Here is a 19,311-nt window from a genome sequence, read left to right as displayed (position 1 = left end):
GATTTGATAAAATAAATAGTAGCTGAATGAATGTTCATCATGTCCACCCTTGATCTAAGCAACATTCTTTATTGAGAATCAGGGATTCAGAGGTTTAACATTATTTAATTGATATGGTCAAATACTCATGTATAGCATAAATATAAAAGCTAATGTGTAATACTTGTTTTTATTACATACAATGTGTTACCATAGAAAGTGTGGAAAAACATTGATTTAAAGAAATTATAGGTTGTCACACCCATGCTGTTTATAAATTCAAGATTCCATCATGTGTAGATTTGGTGGCCTCTAGTGGCAGTAATAGATATTGCCTAACATCGCCTACCCTCTGCAACAAATAGCTTTCACACATGTTTTATTATTCTTTATTAGAAATGAACACCGTGGGGTTTAGCACCCACGTAGTGGCACCCACCTCAATATTAGCTCTGTTTAGCTAACGCTAAAGTTGCATATTTGCTACTTTTTTATGATGAAAAACATTGATTGAACAAATGTACTGGAGAATCGCAGGTTTAATTACTTATACAAGATTTCTTCCCGTTGCTTTGGCAGCTGGGATGCGAGCCATTCAATGGTGTTTTGGCGCGCTTCCTCCCAAGTGTATCGGGGGACGTAACCCAAATCCTTCTTCGCCTTTTGGTAGGAAAAGCTAAACGGCGTGTTCAGCATGGTCAGGAGCTGCCGGTTTAGCGGCGGGACGACGCGCGCGAAAGGTCGGAGCATCGCGCAGAAGAGCTCCATGATGAAACAGAACAAGTAGAAGAAGCGGAGCGGCACCATGGGTTTGGCCTGGATGTTGAAGCCAAGGGGCGCCATCACGGCGTGGTTGAAGTCTGAATAGCTCACGTGCGGAGTGTCGTCGGAGAGGAAATAAACCTGACCGCCCACGATGCTTCGCTTTTGTTGATCTTTAAGGCTGCGGGCAGCCTGGAGGTGGCCCACGGCCACATTCCCCACGTAGACCGGGTTGACTCGGGCTTCAGGCAGAGACATGCGGTACAAAACGTTCTTGTTGCGTACGCCGTCGGCCATGTGGCCCAACAGGAAGCGGCAGCCTTCGCCGTAGATGTACATCGGCCTGATGGCGCAGGTGGCCAGACGACCTCCGTTCTGGAGCAGCTCATTGTGGGCCAGCAGGGTTATCTGCTCGGCCTCCTTCTTGGTTTTACTGTAGTTGAACTTCAGCGTGCAGCTGTAAACCGTGTCCTCGTTGCCGTTGACGATGGCTTCACCGTTGGAATTCGGTCCCATAACTTCGATGGTGCTGGTGTAGATGAAAGAGGCCACGTTCTCTTGAATGCAGGCTTCCAGTAGCAGCTGCGTCCCTGGAGGCGACCCCGTATTCAGGGGCGGTGGAGGAAAAACATCGCATGAGTCTTAAACATCTGCCTCCAGGATGGGAGGAGACAGATCAAACCAAAAACTCTCTCATTATTTCCTGGATCCTACAATATTCTCTGATTTAAGGGGACTTTCTTTACCTTTGACGTTGATCCCATACATCTCACTGTACTCCATAGAGTCGTACACATCGATGATAGATGCCATGTGAAAGACCAGCGAGGCTCCTCGGCAGACTTTTCTCACAAATTCGGCGTCTCTGACGTCTCCCTCCAGCATGGACAGCTTTGTCTCCCCTCTGCAGTCTGACAGTTAGCATGAAATTACCACTGAGTCCATCGACTGATCAACAAACGGGAGGGAAAACAGCAATGTTGTCTCATTAAAAAGTATGAAATCTTTTGACTTTACCCTCCAGAGTGAGCAGAAGGTCAGGCTGCAGGTGTTTGTCCATCAGGCGAATCTCAGCCAGCTTCTCCTCCTCCAGCAGCAGCTTCACCAGCCTCATTCCCAGGAATCCGCAGGCTCCCGTCACCACACACACGTCGCCGCTCAAGGACATCTTTCCAGGGACCAGGACACGAAAAGTGCTGCAGGAGATCTTCCCAAATGGAGTTTCTGAGGACTCGGAGGTTCTGCTGTGGACGTGATGCGCTCTATCTGTAGGATGGAACCTTCTGCTCAGCTCTGCCCACCCAGAACATTAATTTGAAGGGGCCGTGCCACTTCAGGGCCAAACAAAAGCCAGATCAAATGAGGCTGGAATGTCCTTCCAAAACACGTCGAGGACAGTGGTGGCTCAGATTAGCTGCAGACACCATGTGATTCCAACAGAAATGCAAGGAAACCTTCAAGGAGCCCAAATGAACACATTGTAAGAATGCTTCATAATGAAGATGATGAAGTCAGTTTATTAGACACTTTAATGCTGGAGTTCCATTTCTTTATCTTTTTATAGACCTTTGAGCTCTGCGTGATTTCTCAGTAAACTATAACGGGACACAGTAAAGCCAAGGTTTCTCTCCAATTATTCTGCCCAATTAACTTGCTCCAAACTTGCTGGATGGGGTTGAGGTCTGGTTCTTGAGGGGGGGGGCAGGCCATCACTGTCAGTGATCCTTGTCGCATTTAATGTTTATTTCAATGGCCGGCTCAGCAAAAACCAACGGAATCGTGCTGATATTCCATTTGTTTCAATCATTTTGGCCTGAATGTGCAGACCCAGATGTCTGAGGTGCCGCTCAGCCTCGCAGAGCGTCTGTGTCTCAGTGTTTTCCGTCCTTGGTCGAGCAACTGATCTCGCCGCTATCTGAGGTGAAGGATGACGTCTCAAGGACGCTCCTCCCCGCTGTGTTTATTTGGATGTGCTCTCCTGGAAAACCAGTCTGCCTGTAAAGTGGCTGTGACTGATGCAGCTGCTCTATTATATATCCGTCATAATACATAAACATAAACCGGCTTCAACGGGTTCGTTTCAGCCGTTTCTCCTGGTCAGATCTGATCTATCTCAGCTCCGGAGGGAATCTTTCAGATGATAGAGAGCCTTTTCTCTTTGCTTAGTGTTGCAAACTGGGAATTCCCTGTGACTGTTCTGAAATGGTAGCCAGTGGGCAGATTTCAGTTCCAACTCATTAAAGGCTGTTTTGTCTTTGCAGTGAGCTCAGAACCTTTTCAGCGTGGAGCTGATAGACCTGCCTAAATGATTTACTTTACTGGGGCAACGCGGTTTTCAAAATCAGGTAACTCAGATTGCGATTGCTGGTCAGACACAGAAAACTTGGCTCCCTCTTACGCTCCCTCGTACGTCCATTTTTTCACTGTTTTAACTCAGCAGCTGGTGAAGATGGGTCACGGTTTGACCTTTAAGTGGAGATTAAATGGATTCATATTTTCCAAAAGGGTTTATTGTGTTCACAGAAATGACAGGCAATGAAAAAAAATAATACAGAAGTGGGCGGGGCTTAAATAATCACCCCTCCAAGCACAGCAACTATCAGGGGGGAGAGAATTTCTTAGGGTAACTTTGTGTCCCACCTGCAAACGTAAAGCCTTTGCTTCAGAGGGTGCTTCCAGGGGACGAGGACCTTCACTTTTTGTCCTTTTACTGGAAGACTTCAGAACACAAGTGTCGCTACATCTGCTGCTTTAGCATTTGATCTTCAGGACAAGAAGTGGGTCAGACGCAACATGTGACAGACGTGTCCGATGGATTCTAACTTCAACTATCGCTGATTTGTCTCAACAAAGATTCAGAAACGGCCTGTGTGGAGATGAAATATCAACCCTCTGAGGGCTGCAGTGGACACTCCTGTATCTGCGGCTCATCCACCGCCCCCTCGGGCATGTGAACCGTCATCGTACAGGCGCGAATCCCCCCCAGAGGCTCCAGCACGTTAAACACCTTGTCCCACAGGTCGCGGTCCGGATCGTAGCGCTGCACAAAGTCCAGCATGCACCTGCTGTTCCAGGAGTAGCCTCCCACCACATAGATGTGCCCCTTAAACACAGTGATGCCGACGTCGCTCTGGCCTTGTGGCATCGGCGCGAACATCGACCACTGGTCCACGTCCGGGCTGTAGTACTCGCACCTCAGGACGTCATCGTAGTCGCTGCTGCCCCGGAAGTGATTGCCGCCCATGACGTAGAGTTTGTCCCCCACCGTGCACATGCAGTGCAGGCCGCGGAGCTCCTGCATGTCCGCCCGCTGGCTCCACATGTCAGTGACAGGATCGTAACACCAGAGCTCCTTCTGGAAGGTGTCACGGATGATTCCACCTGTGCGGACACGTCAAATCAATTTTTATTTTTCTCACGGTGGAGAACCTGAGAGGACAAAACACTCTGGGGACTGAGGCTAATGGAGAACAAGGTGAAACATTCCTGCACAGTTTTGTGAAGCAGATTGTTCTCACCGAGCCAAAAAGCACCCGTTCTCTCTCAGACAACCACTTCCTCATTAATGGTGCTAAATTTCGGTGATATTTTTTGCTCGCTGCAATTGAAAAAGCGCCCACACAGATACATTTGCTGACACGCGAGCCTTTTTGCTGATTCCATCTCACCCCAAATAATCGCACAATCATCAGCAGCAAATAATGATGCAAATGTGACAAATGCTATGTTCATTATTCTGAATTATAATAGATTACCCAAATAGAAACGGGTGTTCTGGGCTCAGAACAGAACCTGCCCATGTCGTTCATCAGTCTAGTGCACGTCCGTCTCAGCAGAGTCTGTCTTCATTTCTGTCCTCCTTTACTGAACAACCACGTAAACTTTATTTAAACCTCTGCACGGCTGCTGAGGAACCTACTGATGGTGTTTCCTGTCCTTTCTGTCCTCCAGTTGTGTTTGGAAGACAAACACAAACTGCACTGTTTCAGTTACAATCGAACTCAAGATCTAGCAGCTGGTCTGCAGGGTTTTGACATTTTTGTATTCTAAAGCATTTCAACCACAGGTCTTTTAGTTTCCTGTTTCTCAGACCCACATGTGGGATTTTCTGCACCCAAAACTGAAAGAACAATTTCCTGTCCAAGGTTAAGAAACCTGTCAGAGATCAGGCTCAGAGCAGAGTCTGCTGAAGACAAGGAAGTGGTTTCAAGTGGGTCAGCCGAGGGAACGTTTGACCTTTTCGGCTTCGTGCGGTGGAACAAAGCAAAGAGTTTTGTATGTAGATGGAAATATTTTGCGCTTGCTTTGTGAACAAGTGCACAAAAACACAGGCCGACTGTTACTGGTGGTCTTCTGTTGACAGCAAGACGGCAGGAAGGAAGGAAGCTGTTGTTGTTAATGTAGGTTTCAGGTCAGAGCGCAGCGCTGAAGACGTTTTATGAGATGGGTTGAGAAAAATGTTGCTAAATAACATGTTGCCCCTTACATAAGCCACGTTTTTATATTGTTGTAATCACATTGCGGGGACCGTATTGCATCCAGACATGCACCACATTTGTTCAAACTGCTTGATGCATTGAAACTAGTTTCTTTTTTAGTTCCCTTAAAATTAAAACTTAGGGGAACTTTATACAATTTATGGTTGCATAAGATGTTGTTTATTTTTGGACTGTTAACTGACGTCTGTGGACTGACGTCCTCTTTGGTTCTTTCCCAGACAGTTTCGTTTTTTTTTAAACCAGGACACCACCCTTACCACATGATTGTGTTCCAAAATTACGTGACTCAACATTTGTTGGTAAGTTAAGAAGGATGTGACCTCATGTCCTTATAATAAAGTGTTAATCTTTACTGTGAAGACAGTTTTTAGCACCATAAAACCAATCCTCTTTACATTTACAGAAATGGACCCAGTTGAGATGCACAAACGTGCATCCATCACAAATCACAACTGAAACTGTCTCCTTTGCTCCTGAAAAATTTGCCTTCGTCCATCAGTTTGTCCATACCTGAAATGTACATGAGGTCCCCGTGAACTGTGCCTGCGTGTCCATAATGAGGCTCCGGCATGCTGCTCACAAACGTCCACTCATTTTTCTTCATGTTGTAACACTCCACCGTGCCTGATCAGAGCAACAGATTTAAGAAAAAAGTACGTCACACGTCTCTGATTAACACGTAAACGACAGGCTGGGGGCGCACCGATCTCTCCTGAGGTGTTCCTCCCACCCACTGCAAACAGTTTCCCGGCCAGGGCGCTCAGGTGGAAGAAGGTCCTTTTCTCGTTGAGCGATGCGATTTGGATCCACTTGTCGAAGCGAGAGTCGTAGCGGTAGGCGCTGTCTATGGCTGTCTTACCTTTGGTGTCATAAGTGCTCTGGCCTGAGCAAGAGGAGAAAAGAAGGGGGAAGATGGGGATGGGTCATTGAACCTGGTGCTGAAGGGTCAAACCTTAACCAGTTAGCAAAACGGTTTGAAACGTCAGTGCTCTGACCTCCCACAATGAAGAGGAAACCACCCAGTAGTGCCACGCCGTGCTGGTAACGGGGCTCCTCCATGGCCTTCAGCGCCCGCCACTGTCTGAAATTTTCGTCGTACAGCCGCAGCTCCTTACTCACCACCAGCTGCTGCCGCATCACGCCGCCCAGCGCCACGATGTGGGTGGCGTCCGAGCGTATCCGCGTCCGCTCCGTCTGCAGGCCTGGCTGCATGAACGGCATCATCTGGTAGTTGCATGCCTCCAGCAGCAGGTTGGCGCAGGCCGTCTCAGAACGCATCAAGGAGCTTCCTTCCTCCTGGTCCTCCTGGGAGATCTGAAACAGCTCGCTGCGAGTCATCAGTGGGAAGCGGATGTGGCGTATCAGAGCGTAGACAGAGGAGCGGCGGTTGGGATAGTCATGGTCCAGCCACTCTCGGGCGATGTGGTAGAGTTCCATCTCGGAGAAACCCTTCAGGGAGTCGCTGGCCAGAGCGCTGGCCATGGTGGCTGCAGAGAGCTGCAGGTATCGGCCACAGTCCACCAACATGGCCAGGTTATTGACCACAAACTCCACTGTGTAACGACAAAGATGTCATTCCACGCTACAACATCGGAAGCTACTGCTTTTATTTAGGCTCCTGATGGTCACCTATGTTGAGCTGAACGTCCTCCAGATGCAGGTCCGCAGTGATGCGTTCCACCTCCACACAGTTGTCAACAGTGATCTAAAAAAGTGGTGAAAACCGGCTGAATGTCAACATACTGCACTTGTAGGTCGTAGAGGCCTTGTTCTGTAGCGGATAATTGATGCTGAGAGCAAAGACGTTAGAGACGAGTGTTGAATACAGAGGAGACTGACAGATTAATGAGCAGGACCTCAGCCTCACCTCGCTGATTAGAAGCCGATTACAGAACCTTAGGACCGGCATGACCTGCAAGAAGTTTGCAGCCTCCAGGGTGTCCTGGAGATTACCCATGTCCAGGCTGACTTTGGACGTGTAGATGAAATCTATAATGTTCTTTAAGCCCAACTTTGTGACCCCATGCAGTTTGATCTCGCTCATCTCCCGCTCCTTCATGCCTCCTGGGGGGGAAGGAGAACAAGGAGAGAGGGATGAAAAGATGAACGGATGATCCTGCACCGCTTCAGAAGATTTGCGATAAGCACTATGTTCCCAGTCAGCAAGATACAAATGAGGCAGCACAGAATTCATTCTAAGGACAAAGTCAAATGCAAATATCTGTAGTGATGAACAAGGACACCCTGTAAGTATACTATTTTCTGAAAGGGTACCCTCTATATTATTGTCTTAAATAACATATAATTTATATTTATTGCCCAAGAACAGGTTAAAAACTCTGCCTCTGCCCAGTGTTTAGGGTAGTTACTGTCGTTCCCCTCCACCTGTGAACATGGCCTTGAAATAGTCGCTGGACGACGCCATGATGACTCTGTGGACACGGAAAGTTTCGTCGCTGTCGCCGGGAACCAAGACCACGTCACAGAGGGTCTCATCCGCCCGGAACATCTGAAAGCCCTGCAAGGGGGAGGGGAAACCCTCATTAGTCTGGAAACATCTGACACATTAGGCTGGAAAAATCTGACACATTAGGCTGGCAACCTCTGACACATTAGGCTGGAAACCTCTGACACATTAGGCTGGAAAAATCTGACACATTAGGCTGGCAACCTCTGACACAAACATCTGACACACAAACATCTGACACACATCACTGACTGTCAAAATAAGGGTATCCAAGGCATCCAAAAGGGTACCTCCATATTCAGTATTTGACAAATTTACCTGCAGGACAGCTGATCCGTGTTCATCGCTGCTGAAGACTTTACACAGCGGCCGAGGGGGCAGTCTGGGCTTTGTTGCATTCTCTTTGCGCTTTGGTGGCAAATTATTGGGAGGTACAAGGAGAGCCGGAGTCAAGGGTCTGTCTGGACAAATGAACATTAAAATCTGAATGAGTTAAAAATCTGTGGCAGTATTTTATTGTTGGATTGAAAGTAACACACACACACACACCTTGCTGGACAGGTCTGTCAGGTAGAGCAGGGAGTCTTTCTGGCTCAGCCGGAGGTCTCGGTGGATCCCTGGACTGGTGCCGGGTGCTCAGGCGAGCCAGCCTGCGGCTCAGCCTCCCTGGGCTGTTGTCATTTCCATTCCCCCTGCAGAGGGAGAGAGCAGGGCAGTGGTAGCAAGAACCAAAAAGAAAGGACCCAAGAACCAAACCCTGTTGCACACCTTTATTGGGACATGTATAGAAGAGGTAAACTTTCATTTTGTACTGAAAGTTAAAGCAACTACCATAATTTAAGAAGGTTCAGCTGTCATGAAATTACATATTCTAAACATAGTTTATATCTAAAAAGACTATTTTATCAAAAAAATAAGCTTTTAAAACAACTTACACCATTTCATTAGCCTCTGGGGGTTGTGGGCTGCTGTTACGCCGATGAGACTTCCTACAGTCAAAATAAGAATATTAAATGGACTAAAACAGATTTCCTCAGTTTGATGTATCCTTTTAATTTCAGACAGATGGAAAGAATCATGTTCTCTGTATCTGGATTTCTTCTTTCACACTTTGGTCTTTATGTAATTTGATATTTTGTTGAGAAAAAAGTGTTTAGCTTTAAATCCAGTAATTTGAATTCCATGAAATATGGAAACGTTGAAACGTGAACTATAGCTTGACTCTTTAAGTATTTCATGAATTATATCTATTAAAAAAGGTATTTTTTGTTTGTTGAAGATGACTCTCAGGTGTTTCTGGTACCAACAGGGCTGATGTTGAGTGGGAAATGACTCAATTTTCAACCCCCGTTGGTTTAATTAAAGCTGATTTACTTTTCCTACTGGCTGCCTGACAAACATCTGGATACGAGTTAAGCGCCGTTTACTCGCTTACGTTTGTTCTGTGTAAAGCATCTTTTCATGTCAGTATTCTGGGTCTTTCTATTGTTGCAGTCTGGTTCTTTTGTCTACAGCGGCTGCGTTCGACCTACCTGGAAGAGAGCTTCCTCAGCAGACTGGAACCGAGGCCTCCCTCCAGCCTGTTGCTGTGTTCTGGTCCACCTGGTTAGAAAACTGAGCAGCGCCTGTCTGCCGTGCAGTGCCGAATGGTTGTCGAGCAAACGCATCTGTGTAGGCATTGCTCCTTTCTCTGCCAGAACCGAGACCTCAGTCACTTCCTGTGCTACTTCCCTTTCACGGTATCTGTGCATTTCTGCACCTTCTCCCACCACAGTTCTTATACTTTCTACAATGCCAGCGAAAAGTATTCACATTTCTTAAGTATTTGTAAAACCGAATCAGACATTTTGAAACCAATAAGACAGACAAAAGGCTCCAAAATGATGTCTTTTAGTAATGAAGGTCTTTTTTCTTTTTCACTTTCCTTTTCAAAGATATAAATATTTTTCTGTGAATTGGGAACCCGTTCCTCGGGGATGTGTTCCTCCTGCTCTTTTATTTTTATATATAGATTGATTATTTTTGAGCGACCTAATTTCCAAACACCATGTTAATCATCATGTTCTATGCTGATGACACACCTGCCACTCATATAAACATGATATCTACTTTGACTCATTTAACTACAGAGTACAGATGGTATTTTGATTCAAAATTACCCAAATTTGCTCATTTTAGGGGGGAATATTCTCTCAGCTAAGAAATTACATCTAAATGACCTGCATCATTGCTGTCATGACTAAAATTATTCAATTTTTGTTTTTCGCGACAACAAACAACAGAAACATGTAACCTTCTCTCGTTGTCAGCTGTTTTTTTTAATTTAACCACAAGCACAGGCAGCATCTCAAACAGGAGTGTGTACTGATCACTATTAACTGTTGCGTTTGTCACAGAAAAAGCAAAAAGTGCGTTGGTTTCGTGAAAAGTGCCTCTGTCTCTCCATTCCAATAGCAAAAGCACCTCCACCTTAAAGGTCCACCTTTGCCATGACACTGTCCCACTCACACTCTTGCATGAATCCATATTGTACATGAATGGTCCAGATGATGCAGCTGCATGCTTTCCTGCCCCTGACTGAGTCTTGCTGGTATGTGCCACGTTTCGGCTCCCTGCTGCCCTCTGCTGGTCCGTTAGAATTTAGGAAATTGTATGAGGTTCCTGTTGATTTCTGCCACGTTCCTGCAGCCTGGGGTGGGGGGGCAGAAACTTTGTTAGAGACTTGAACACGACTGCGGATCCGTAACCAACCAGCTCACCTGACAAGGCCATGGACAGACGAAACTCATCGTTTAGGATTTGCAGGACTTCCCTCACGCCTTCCTCACCCTGAAAGATCAGAACCCATAATTCATATATTCAGCAGTTTCAGCAGGAGTAAAGCCTCTAACAGAAGTGGTGACCAGGAATGTGGGCTGGTACCAGGATGGGAAACATGGAGACAGAGCGATAACCTTGTACATTTTCAGGGTCCCACCACTGACGAACCCGTGATGGATGTTCTACCTTGTATGCGAGGCCCCACACAGCTGGACGGCCAATGAAAACACACTTGGCTCCCAGGGCCAGGGATTTTAATACATCACTTCCTGTCCTGATTCCCCCGTCCAGATAGACCTCGATACGGCCTTGCACCGTGTCCACGATCTCTGACAGCGCATCAATCTGTAACGTGAAGAAGGGCAGCGTGCACAGCTGAGAATGTCCAGCTCATGCATAATTCACTATACTTTCAGTAGGTACCGAGGCCGGGCCCCCATCCAGCTGTCTCCCTCCATGGTTGGACACGATGATGCCCTGGACGCCGTGTTCCACGGCCAGCTCGGCGTCCTCTTTGGTCAGGATCCCCTTGATGATGATAGGCAGCCGGGTGATGGACTGCAGCCAGTACACATCCTTCCAACTGATGGAGGGGTCCAAGGTGTTGGCAGGGATCCCGTACTCCTCCGTAACTGCCGCCTCCTGCTTAGAGAATTGGGAAAACATGCGTGAGTGCCGGGTTTTTTCGGCTTTCGTCCCAATTTTTTAAAAATCCCAAAATGCAAGATATTCTATTTAAAAATTCTATTTAAACATGTTAATGAAGGATGTAAAATTTTTCTTTTAAGAATTCCAGGTGTAAAAGGCCGCGCTGATAATAATCTCACCTGGAACACGCCGTCAAAGTTCTTCACCTTCAGGTGTGGCGGCAGCTTGAACTGGTTGCGGATGTCGTTGCGGCGCTTGCCGGTGTACGGCACGTCCACCGTCAGCACCAGCGCCTTGTAGCCGAGCGCCTCCACGCGGTGCACGATCTGCTCCGACAGCTTGCGGTCCCGGTACAAATACAGCTGGAACCAGCGGTAACCGTTCGGGGCGGCGGCTACGATCTCCTCCACGGAGCAGGTGGAGTAGGTGCTGGTGATGTAGCAGGTGTTGAGCGCTTCCGTGGCTGTGAAGTTGTCAGGAAAGAACGTTTTTTCATCTATCTGCTGGGGGGGGGGGGGGGCTGTATAAGCATGGATGTCACTTCTGTCCTGTGTGGGTTCTCACCCCGGGCTGTGGCCATCTCTCCTTCGTGCCAGGCCAGGCAGTGAAACGCTGTGGGCGCGATGCCCACGGGAAAGCTGATTTCGGTCCCCTGGATCGTGGTCCGAGTGTCGCTGACCGACACGTCCCGCAGAATACGAGGCCTCAGACGGATCCTGAGATAGAAGCACAGATGAGCAACACGTCCGGGAACGTTCAGGCTATCAACAATCAGAATGTTCTTTGTACTGATCGTTTAAATCGGATAAATTAGTTAAAGTTAAAAATAAATCACCATCAGTGAATTAAATAAAGGAATTGAATGCTAATGTGGTTGTTTATTCTGTGGATACATTAATAACGATTTCATTTATGAATTTAAAAGCGTATGAAATACACACGTTTTAGGAAGAGCAATACGGTCTTTAGCGACATCTAGTGGTGATAACTGACACTGCACGAATAATGGGCTGAAACTGTCCCTTTTTAATGACAAAACAAGTTTTCTTTGTCTGATGTTTCCTCCAACCCTTATGAACGAGCGGTTCAGCCTCTGACCCAGAGGAGCACATCAGCAGGGGAAATAACGCGGGTGCTTTTGGCCGCAGTGCATCATGGGTTAGGGTTATTATGGGCTCATTAGGGCGACCTCTGGTGGAAGAATCTGGTGTGTGAACCGTGGCCGGTGAGCAGCAACAGCAGAGCTGCTAAAAACACTCCTGCATGTTTCAGAGGTGCAGGCGACGAAGCTGTTTTGGTCGGCCGTACCTTTTGTAAGCTAGTAGATTGTCATCCCTGGTGCAGCACTCATCCGCTCCGGCTGCGTAATAATCCCAGGTGGCCTTCGATAGATGCTCCTTGGCATATTCCTCAAAGTCTGTCAGGCATACCATAGCCATCTCTGTACAGTGACCTCCCTCCCTGGGCGCGCGCCAGCAACCGGGAGACAACACAGGACAGAAACATCAGCACGGAAACCTCCTCCGGATCGAGCCGCCCCACCGCCCGCAGGGGCCGACCGGAAAATTATCCACTGAAAACGTAGAACTGCAACACCCAGAAAGACCCATTTACCGAAGCTGTGCTGACTCAGCGGGACCTGAGCAGTTATTTCTTTCCAGGCTTAACCACGGCTCGCCGCACGCTGTTATTCTCTTGCTCGTTTTGTTTTTTAACCCAGCTGGTGTCACCGGAGACCCTCAGCCGCAGGCGCCAAACACAATTTCTGGCTAAAGTCCACTTCCACACACCTCTGACCTCAGGTGACGCAGCCCCCAGGACTGACAAAGGCCGCTCAAAGGAGGAATAAAGGCTGCCAGGGACTCACACGCTTGAGCCTCACGTCGGAGCGAGGGTTCGAGTTTTCCGCTTGGTCATAAAACGTGCGGTTCTGTGCTGCCGCGCTGCCTTTGTGCCCATCAGAATCAAGCCTTCATGCAGCCGCTATGAAAACCAGCGACAGCGAATGTGACCCGACGGTAACCTCTGCTTTTATTGTGTTTACACAAGCTGGAAATGTGCTGATGGCGGCTGCGGCTAAAGCGAGGACCTCAGCGGGCATCAATAAACGCTCCCAGTGACTCCGGGGTGACGGAAGATAAAAGCACTGCAGCATCAGACCCGTTGGTGTCGTCAGATCGGTACTCACCGACTACAAATGCTCATTCTGTCTCAGCGCGACGTCTCCTCTGCTGACGGATTCATAACCTGTGAACACACAACATCACTGCAGTAGTACTGCTGCTAGCACAATGATGGACACAATGTTAATACTAACACAAGTATACATGTATACTTGTAATGATAGTGCAATATAAAACAGCACTTTAATGCCTCAATACTACTAACACAGCTAGCAGAAGGCTATAATAGCATTCTACTATTAGCCTAGTTAATAGAAGGCTATTAAAGTCCAGTTGACAGAGAAAACTACCTTGGATACCACTTGTATTACTTTTTCTTATTCTGCCAGTACTACTAGTACTAGGTTGTTACAATAGTGCTCCTTTTATAACTACTACTTTTACACCAACAATAACAAACCCAAGCACAGGGAGGCTGTTAAAGTACTTATATATTCTATATATTCCACATTCTAACTGTAGTAATGTCCTGGAACAAACGTGTCAATAAAGTTTCAAACGCTTGAGGGCAGCACGAGACTGAAACATCTGCTTTCTACGGCGATTCAACATCTGTAAAACAAAACATGGCGTGGAGGACTATGGTGTGGGGACGGTGGCCTGTTGCTATAGAAACGCTAAAAATGACCTCAGAGGTCAGAGCCGTGCGTGTTGAACATACACGACACGCACCTGCTCGACATAAAATCGGTCAGATGTGTTTGGGAATAGAAATAGAATGGAATTGAATAGAAAAGTGTCGCTTTATCGCAGCAGCGCGACGGTTTGTTGTTTTTGTGTGACGGTTGATGCTGGGCGCGAGCCGGATGGGTCACGTGCGCCCTCGGAACGACGCACATTGTACAGGTGATTCTAGAACACCTGTGATTTAGCGCTGAACACGCCAGTTACTCCGAGACACGGGTCTTTTTACGGTCGACGGGGAGAAAACAAACACGATCCGGTTCTAAATAATCCCGATTAACGCGGTGAAGAAGAAGAAGCGGGCGTCTTACCTTAGCCTGAAGCTTGCTGGCGGCCCACAGATCGCGTCGGTTCCGCTCACGTTCGACAGGGTCATGTCAAGGGGCAGCTCAGGCCCCACGTCGACGTTCCGACCCCCCACCCCCCCATGGGGAGCTGCAGTCCGGTTGGCTGAACACTATAAAGCCTCTCGTCAGCACTCTGGGCCCCGGTCTTTCTGTGCGTTGCGACACGCCAAAAGCGCGTCCGGGTCAGCTGTTTGTGGGGCAAAAGCACCTCCTGCTTCCTGCTCCCCTCTCCAGCACCTTTGGAACTGATTTTTTTTTTTGATTATTTTTGGTCAAATTAATATTTTGTCACAAGTCTCCAGAAGATTGTGGTAAGAGTCCACTGCTTATGGAACCAGAACGCCCGAAGAGTTTGTCCAGGCGTTTTTAAACAGCAGCACGGCTCGCGCCGACGCTAAATTAGATTTTATCTCCTATTTAATTGCGAGTTTTTGAGGCGAAGGTGCTCTTTGTTGGTGTAACGCAAACCCGGCGTCGTGCGCCTCTGAACCCAGGCGTTTTATTTCGAGTGGCTACAAAGGTGGAGCCAGAGGGGGTGTGAGGTGCAGGCGCTACCTGCGCCGAGGGGAAGCGCAAATTATGTGGCCAATGTAGCCGAGTTAGCCCCGTTCAGCTGAGTGGAAAACCTCTTCCACATGCAGGGCGAGTTTCGGCCCCGAGGCGGCATCCCAGCGCGCCGCGGCACATGTGGGTCTTATTGTCAAGGTGTTGTGGTGACCTGGCGAGCCTCGCCCCGCCCCCAGCCACCCTTGACGGACGGCCTTCCGTCCTGGAGTTACACGGGTCACAAAAACAAAAGTTCACCGGGGCGTTTCGTGTTCTGGGTCTTAACGGGATGAAGTGGTGTCAAGTTAGGAGACGTTAAGTCAAGTTTAAGTAGCTCGACGTGTCCAAACAAATCGTGTTGTCGTCGTGCAAAAGCCCCCAAATCCCCAAACATCCTCACCGCCATCTTGCGCTGGTGACGTCACTGGAAGGGCAGTCTGCAGGGGTCAGGGGTCAGGGGTCACCCCCCCCCTCACTGTAATCTTCCTATTTTAGAAGAATTTTTTTTCTGTAGTGAAATTGTTCTTGAGAGAAAGTTTTTGCAAATTTTGGACATGGCTAAATTTAAAGTAACAGCTCATGTGAAACTTGGAATTCATTCGAAATAAACGATCATTTCACCGTCTTCGTGTATTTTTATTATTGTCTCCATTAAAACATCTTGTGATTTTATTTTATTCACTTATTTTTTTATTTTTTTTTACATCAAAGTAGATTTTCTTGGGATTTTCTTCATGCAGGGGCATAAAAAGCTGCTCCAAAGTTTGTAAATTTACGAAAATCCCCGTAAAAATAAAACCGCGTGCGCAAAATTGCGTGCGCGCTAGGTTTTTTCTTTTTAAAACATTGATTTTTGATTCTGTTTCCACTTCTGCGCGTTTGTTGCGCATTTTTACGCAGGATCTTATGGCGTCTGCGTGCACGTGAGACAGATATTAAAAGTTCCCCGTATAGTTTTTTTTTTTTTTTTTTTTTTTGCCATGTTGGGATAAAATATTAACACTAAAAATCAGTTTGGAGACAAAGAAGCTGGCAGGGAAGACGCGCTTTCATGTGGCGCGGAGCCGATTGTTGCGCCGCCAGCGGGCGCAGCAGCAGAAACACATCAGTGGCTGTAAATGTCATGTCACGGCTGAGCGATGCGCGTCCACGCTTTTTGATGTCCCGGGAAAATCAGAGCATAACTCAGGGTGCAGTCACGACATGTCATACTTCCATGATTCGATCCATACGCGCACATGTAACGCGGAGCGGCGGTGTTGTGTGGAACTATCATTTTTGGCCCGGTCCTGATGGAAGGTGCGTGACGGAGCCGGGAATTTTGCGTGATTTATTCCTCCCAGCAAACCTGACCGTGAGGACCGTCGGTGGCTGCAGCAAGACGGGAACTTTGAGCTCCCGAGGCGCGTAAACCGGTTTTACTTTTGTTGTCTGGGGTTTTAAAGAGGAAACCGAAGTTGTCAAAACGAGACTTTTGTGACTTTAAAGAGGAAAATTTTCCTAAAAAATCCCAAGATTTTTCAACTCATTTTCATGTTTATTTGTATTAATTACTAGATCTCATATTTAAATATTCCACACTATGATGACGCTGAATGATTTTTCACATAAGTTGATATAAAAAAATATTTTTTTTGTTATTTTTTTTCGGTTAAAATATCGATCGGTATCGATTTAATATAACAAACACACGCGTGTAAAAGGTAGCATAAAATGAAACGCTGGAGCTTTATTACACAAGTTTTATAGTTCATCCACACCATTGTATGTGTGTGTGTGTGTGTGTGTATGTGTGTGTGTGTGTGAGTGTGTGTGTGTGTGTGTGTGTGAGAGAGAGAGATGTTCTTTTTGTGCTACCGTCTTTACTGTCCTTTTTCCACTGGTTATTTCTACTGTTTTAACTGTGGCTTTTCTTATGCCCTTATGCTAAAGCCAGGAAGTCTGTTAGGGACGTTACTAGAACACAAGTATGAAAAGTAGCTAGTTTGGTCTCGTGGAGCTGCTGTTGTGTCCCTATAAATGGGGACATTTACTCGGTACCACTTATATTCTTACCAATACGTGTCAGCACATCTCACAGATTCCATGTTTAACTGTTTCAAATGTTTAAATTTGACCTGTTTGCTGTAGACATGAGGCATTACTCAGCTCCTACCCAGACCCTGACCCGGACCCTGACCCAGATCCTGACCCGGACCCGGACCCTGACCTGGACCCAACCTTAAAACCATGTCTCGACACTCAAACAGGCCTTCGAGCAGAACAAAATGTCCTCACTTTGCTGGTAGAAGACATATTTTGTTACTCAACATGTAGCATCTACAGGAACACACACACGCACGTGCGCACACAGAGCAGAAACCACATAAACCTTCATTATATACAAAGACTCTGTGATCACTGAAGCACATCTTGTGTGACCTCTGACTGGATAACAATGCTCCCCGCCTCGCTCCTCTTCCTCCGCCGCCTTCAGGTCCAATCAGTTGCTGCAGAAACGTGAATCCACTGTGACAATTTCTCTAATCATCCCTCTCTGTAAAAATTATGCAAATGTCGGCGTGTAATAAGACGACCAATTTAAATCAGCCCAAACTCTTTTTGTTCCCCTCCCGGAGGGGCTGCAGGAGGACGCGTGCACATGGCCGAGGGATGTTGCAAGACTCTGCGCGCTGCCAATATTTAAATTGTTGGCTCTCTTCCTCCAGCAGTGTCGGGTCTCATTGAGGAATCATCTTTTTTCTCCTGGTTGTTCAGACGTGCAGCTGCCAGAGCCTCAGATTATTCCTGCGCAGCGCCAAATTCACCGGGGACACAAACCTCAACTTTATTTTGCTTTTGTAATCTGGAGCGCTCCTCAGGGAGCCGTCACTCATCCGGTGTCTAAACCTGTAGGACCTTGGGTTTGGACCCAATGGAAAGCCGACAGGAGGGTTACGCTCGGAATAATCTGGACATTTTATGCATCGGACAGCTCGGACTTCAACAAAAGTTGTCAGTGCTCTCAAGTGTCCCGTCCCTCCTCCAACGTTTGAATCTTCAGGCAGTTTTGGAAGAATTGGGAGTGAGAAGTGTCCCATTATGCCCCCCCTGCTACATTGTTGGTGTGGATTAGCATCAAAAATGGAGAAAAACTTTGAGTATGGAGGCACAGATGCCCCCTGGTGGTCGGCCCTGGTATCGCTACATCCTGAAAAAGACGCCTGATATAGCTCGAGAGACAATCTCAAACAAGGTGCTGAAAATATAATCTGAGTTTAATATCTCAGATTTCCTCCATCTACTAGACACGATTTTCATTGTCTTTCCACACAGATGTTGTTCTCACAAAGAATTCCAACGCAAACAGCAGGAAGCCGATTTTATTCCTCCACCGTCTGTTTTTGATTCAGTGTTTTGCTGGATGGATCCGCATTTTTATAAACAATAAAAGTCTTTTGTGCAATGAAAATCAAAACAGTGAATTGAGGAATTGTCCCAAAGCCAAAACTGGGTACTAGCTTCATTTCGGTGCCAATAGCTGCTGATTAAAAACGCACTTCAAACCCCCAATGGCTGAACTAATTATGCATAAAACAGGCTTGGGTGCACAGAAATGCTACTAATCTCACTGTTAATGCCTCGTGTTTCCTGGAGATGAACGAACATTTGCAGGTAGAGAAGCACAACCGCGATGGTTTATCATTCAATATAAGTTTCCTGCGTCTCTGGGCCGACGCAGAACGCGTCAATCTGAAGTTCCCGACCGGCTGCAGCAACAATCCATCACAGGTCGGACACGACTGATGAAATTCAGACACCTGATGTGTGACGGCTGCGCGTAAATAAGAGCATCGCCGGCGCGGCGAGCTCGTAACGACTGGAAAACGTATGTTTAGCTCAAAGGGCCGGGCAGAAAGTAGATATGAGAGTGGATTTTCCAGCGTAATGACGCGCAGCAGATGTGGAACGAAGAGCCGGGAATGGGAATTGCTTCCCTGGATGACTGGCGGCGTGGCCAGCCAACCGGGGAGACCAAAGAAAACTTCCAAACGAGCGTGAAACGGAGATAAAAGGTTGCTTTTCTGCACACACACAAAGCAAAGGCCGCGTCCGCAAACCTGGTTTTCCCCCTCTGCCTTGACTTTTGATTTTATGGTTTGGCAGACGGTGACCAGGATTTGTTATTCATTACGCGCACTTTTCACCAAACAGTCGGATCAGGATGGGAATCCATGTGTCTGCATGCATGAATGAGGAAAAATGCATTTCTGTCTCTCCCCTGCAGCTCTCTCTCCCCCTCTCTCTCCCCCTGCAGCTCTCTCTCCCCCCCTCTCTCCTCCCCCCTCTCTCTCCCCCTCAGCTCTCCCTGCAGCTCTCTCTCCCCCCTCTCTCCT

At 47.4% G+C, this 19,311-nt stretch overlaps 3 protein-coding genes across 6 annotated transcripts; all 3 read right to left on the bottom strand.

The window, feature by feature from the left end:
• Positions 1–61: 61 nt before the first annotated feature.
• Positions 62–2,347, bottom strand: hsd3b1 (hydroxy-delta-5-steroid dehydrogenase, 3 beta- and steroid delta-isomerase 1). The gene is made up of 3 exons (XM_029837616.1): positions 1,759–2,347; positions 1,488–1,652; positions 62–1,331 (listed from the first exon to the last, which is right to left on the bottom strand). The coding sequence occupies exons 1-3, from the start codon at positions 1,907–1,909 to the stop codon at positions 523–525; spliced, it is 1,125 nt and encodes a 374-aa protein (XP_029693476.1). The 5' UTR covers positions 1,910–2,347; the 3' UTR covers positions 62–522.
• An 882-nt stretch (positions 2,348–3,229) lies between these two features.
• On the bottom strand, positions 3,230–9,413 carry LOC101070112 (kelch-like protein 13). Of its 2 annotated transcripts, XM_011613552.2 has the most exons (11): positions 9,240–9,413; positions 8,643–8,696; positions 8,257–8,399; positions 8,026–8,168; positions 7,626–7,758; positions 7,108–7,304; positions 6,870–6,945; positions 6,236–6,793; positions 5,944–6,123; positions 5,751–5,864; positions 3,230–4,122 (listed from the first exon to the last, which is right to left on the bottom strand). In XM_011613552.2, the coding sequence occupies exons 2-11, from the start codon at positions 8,645–8,647 to the stop codon at positions 3,626–3,628; spliced, it is 2,046 nt and encodes a 681-aa protein (XP_011611854.2). In that variant the 5' UTR covers positions 8,648–8,696; positions 9,240–9,413; the 3' UTR covers positions 3,230–3,625. The 2 variants fall into 2 exon arrangements, with proteins under 2 accessions (XP_011611854.2, XP_011611860.1); XM_011613558.2 differs by lacking the exons at positions 8,643–8,696; positions 9,240–9,413 and having other exon boundaries at positions 8,026–8,164; positions 8,257–8,396.
• A 596-nt stretch (positions 9,414–10,009) lies between these two features.
• On the bottom strand, positions 10,010–15,100 carry hao2 (hydroxyacid oxidase 2 (long chain)). Of its 3 annotated transcripts, none has more exons than XM_011613566.2 (9): positions 14,354–15,096; positions 13,364–13,422; positions 12,484–12,636; positions 11,740–11,891; positions 11,355–11,638; positions 10,951–11,172; positions 10,714–10,872; positions 10,467–10,536; positions 10,010–10,396 (listed from the first exon to the last, which is right to left on the bottom strand). In XM_011613566.2, the coding sequence occupies exons 2-9, from the start codon at positions 13,378–13,380 to the stop codon at positions 10,341–10,343; spliced, it is 1,113 nt and encodes a 370-aa protein (XP_011611868.2). In that variant the 5' UTR covers positions 13,381–13,422; positions 14,354–15,096; the 3' UTR covers positions 10,010–10,340. The 3 variants fall into 3 exon arrangements, with proteins under 3 accessions (XP_011611868.2, XP_029705069.1, XP_029705074.1); XM_029849209.1 differs by having other exon boundaries at positions 10,951–11,169; positions 14,354–15,093; XM_029849214.1 differs by lacking the exon at positions 12,484–12,636 and having other exon boundaries at positions 14,354–15,100.
• Between the last annotated feature and the right edge of the window lie 4,211 nt (positions 15,101–19,311).

This window comes from Takifugu rubripes, chromosome 1, assembly GCF_901000725.2.
Source record: "Takifugu rubripes chromosome 1, fTakRub1.2, whole genome shotgun sequence".
NCBI lineage: Eukaryota > Metazoa > Chordata > Actinopteri > Tetraodontiformes > Tetraodontidae > Takifugu > Takifugu rubripes.
Note: the sequence above shows the minus strand (reverse complement) of the source record. Positions and strands in the feature narration are given on the sequence as shown.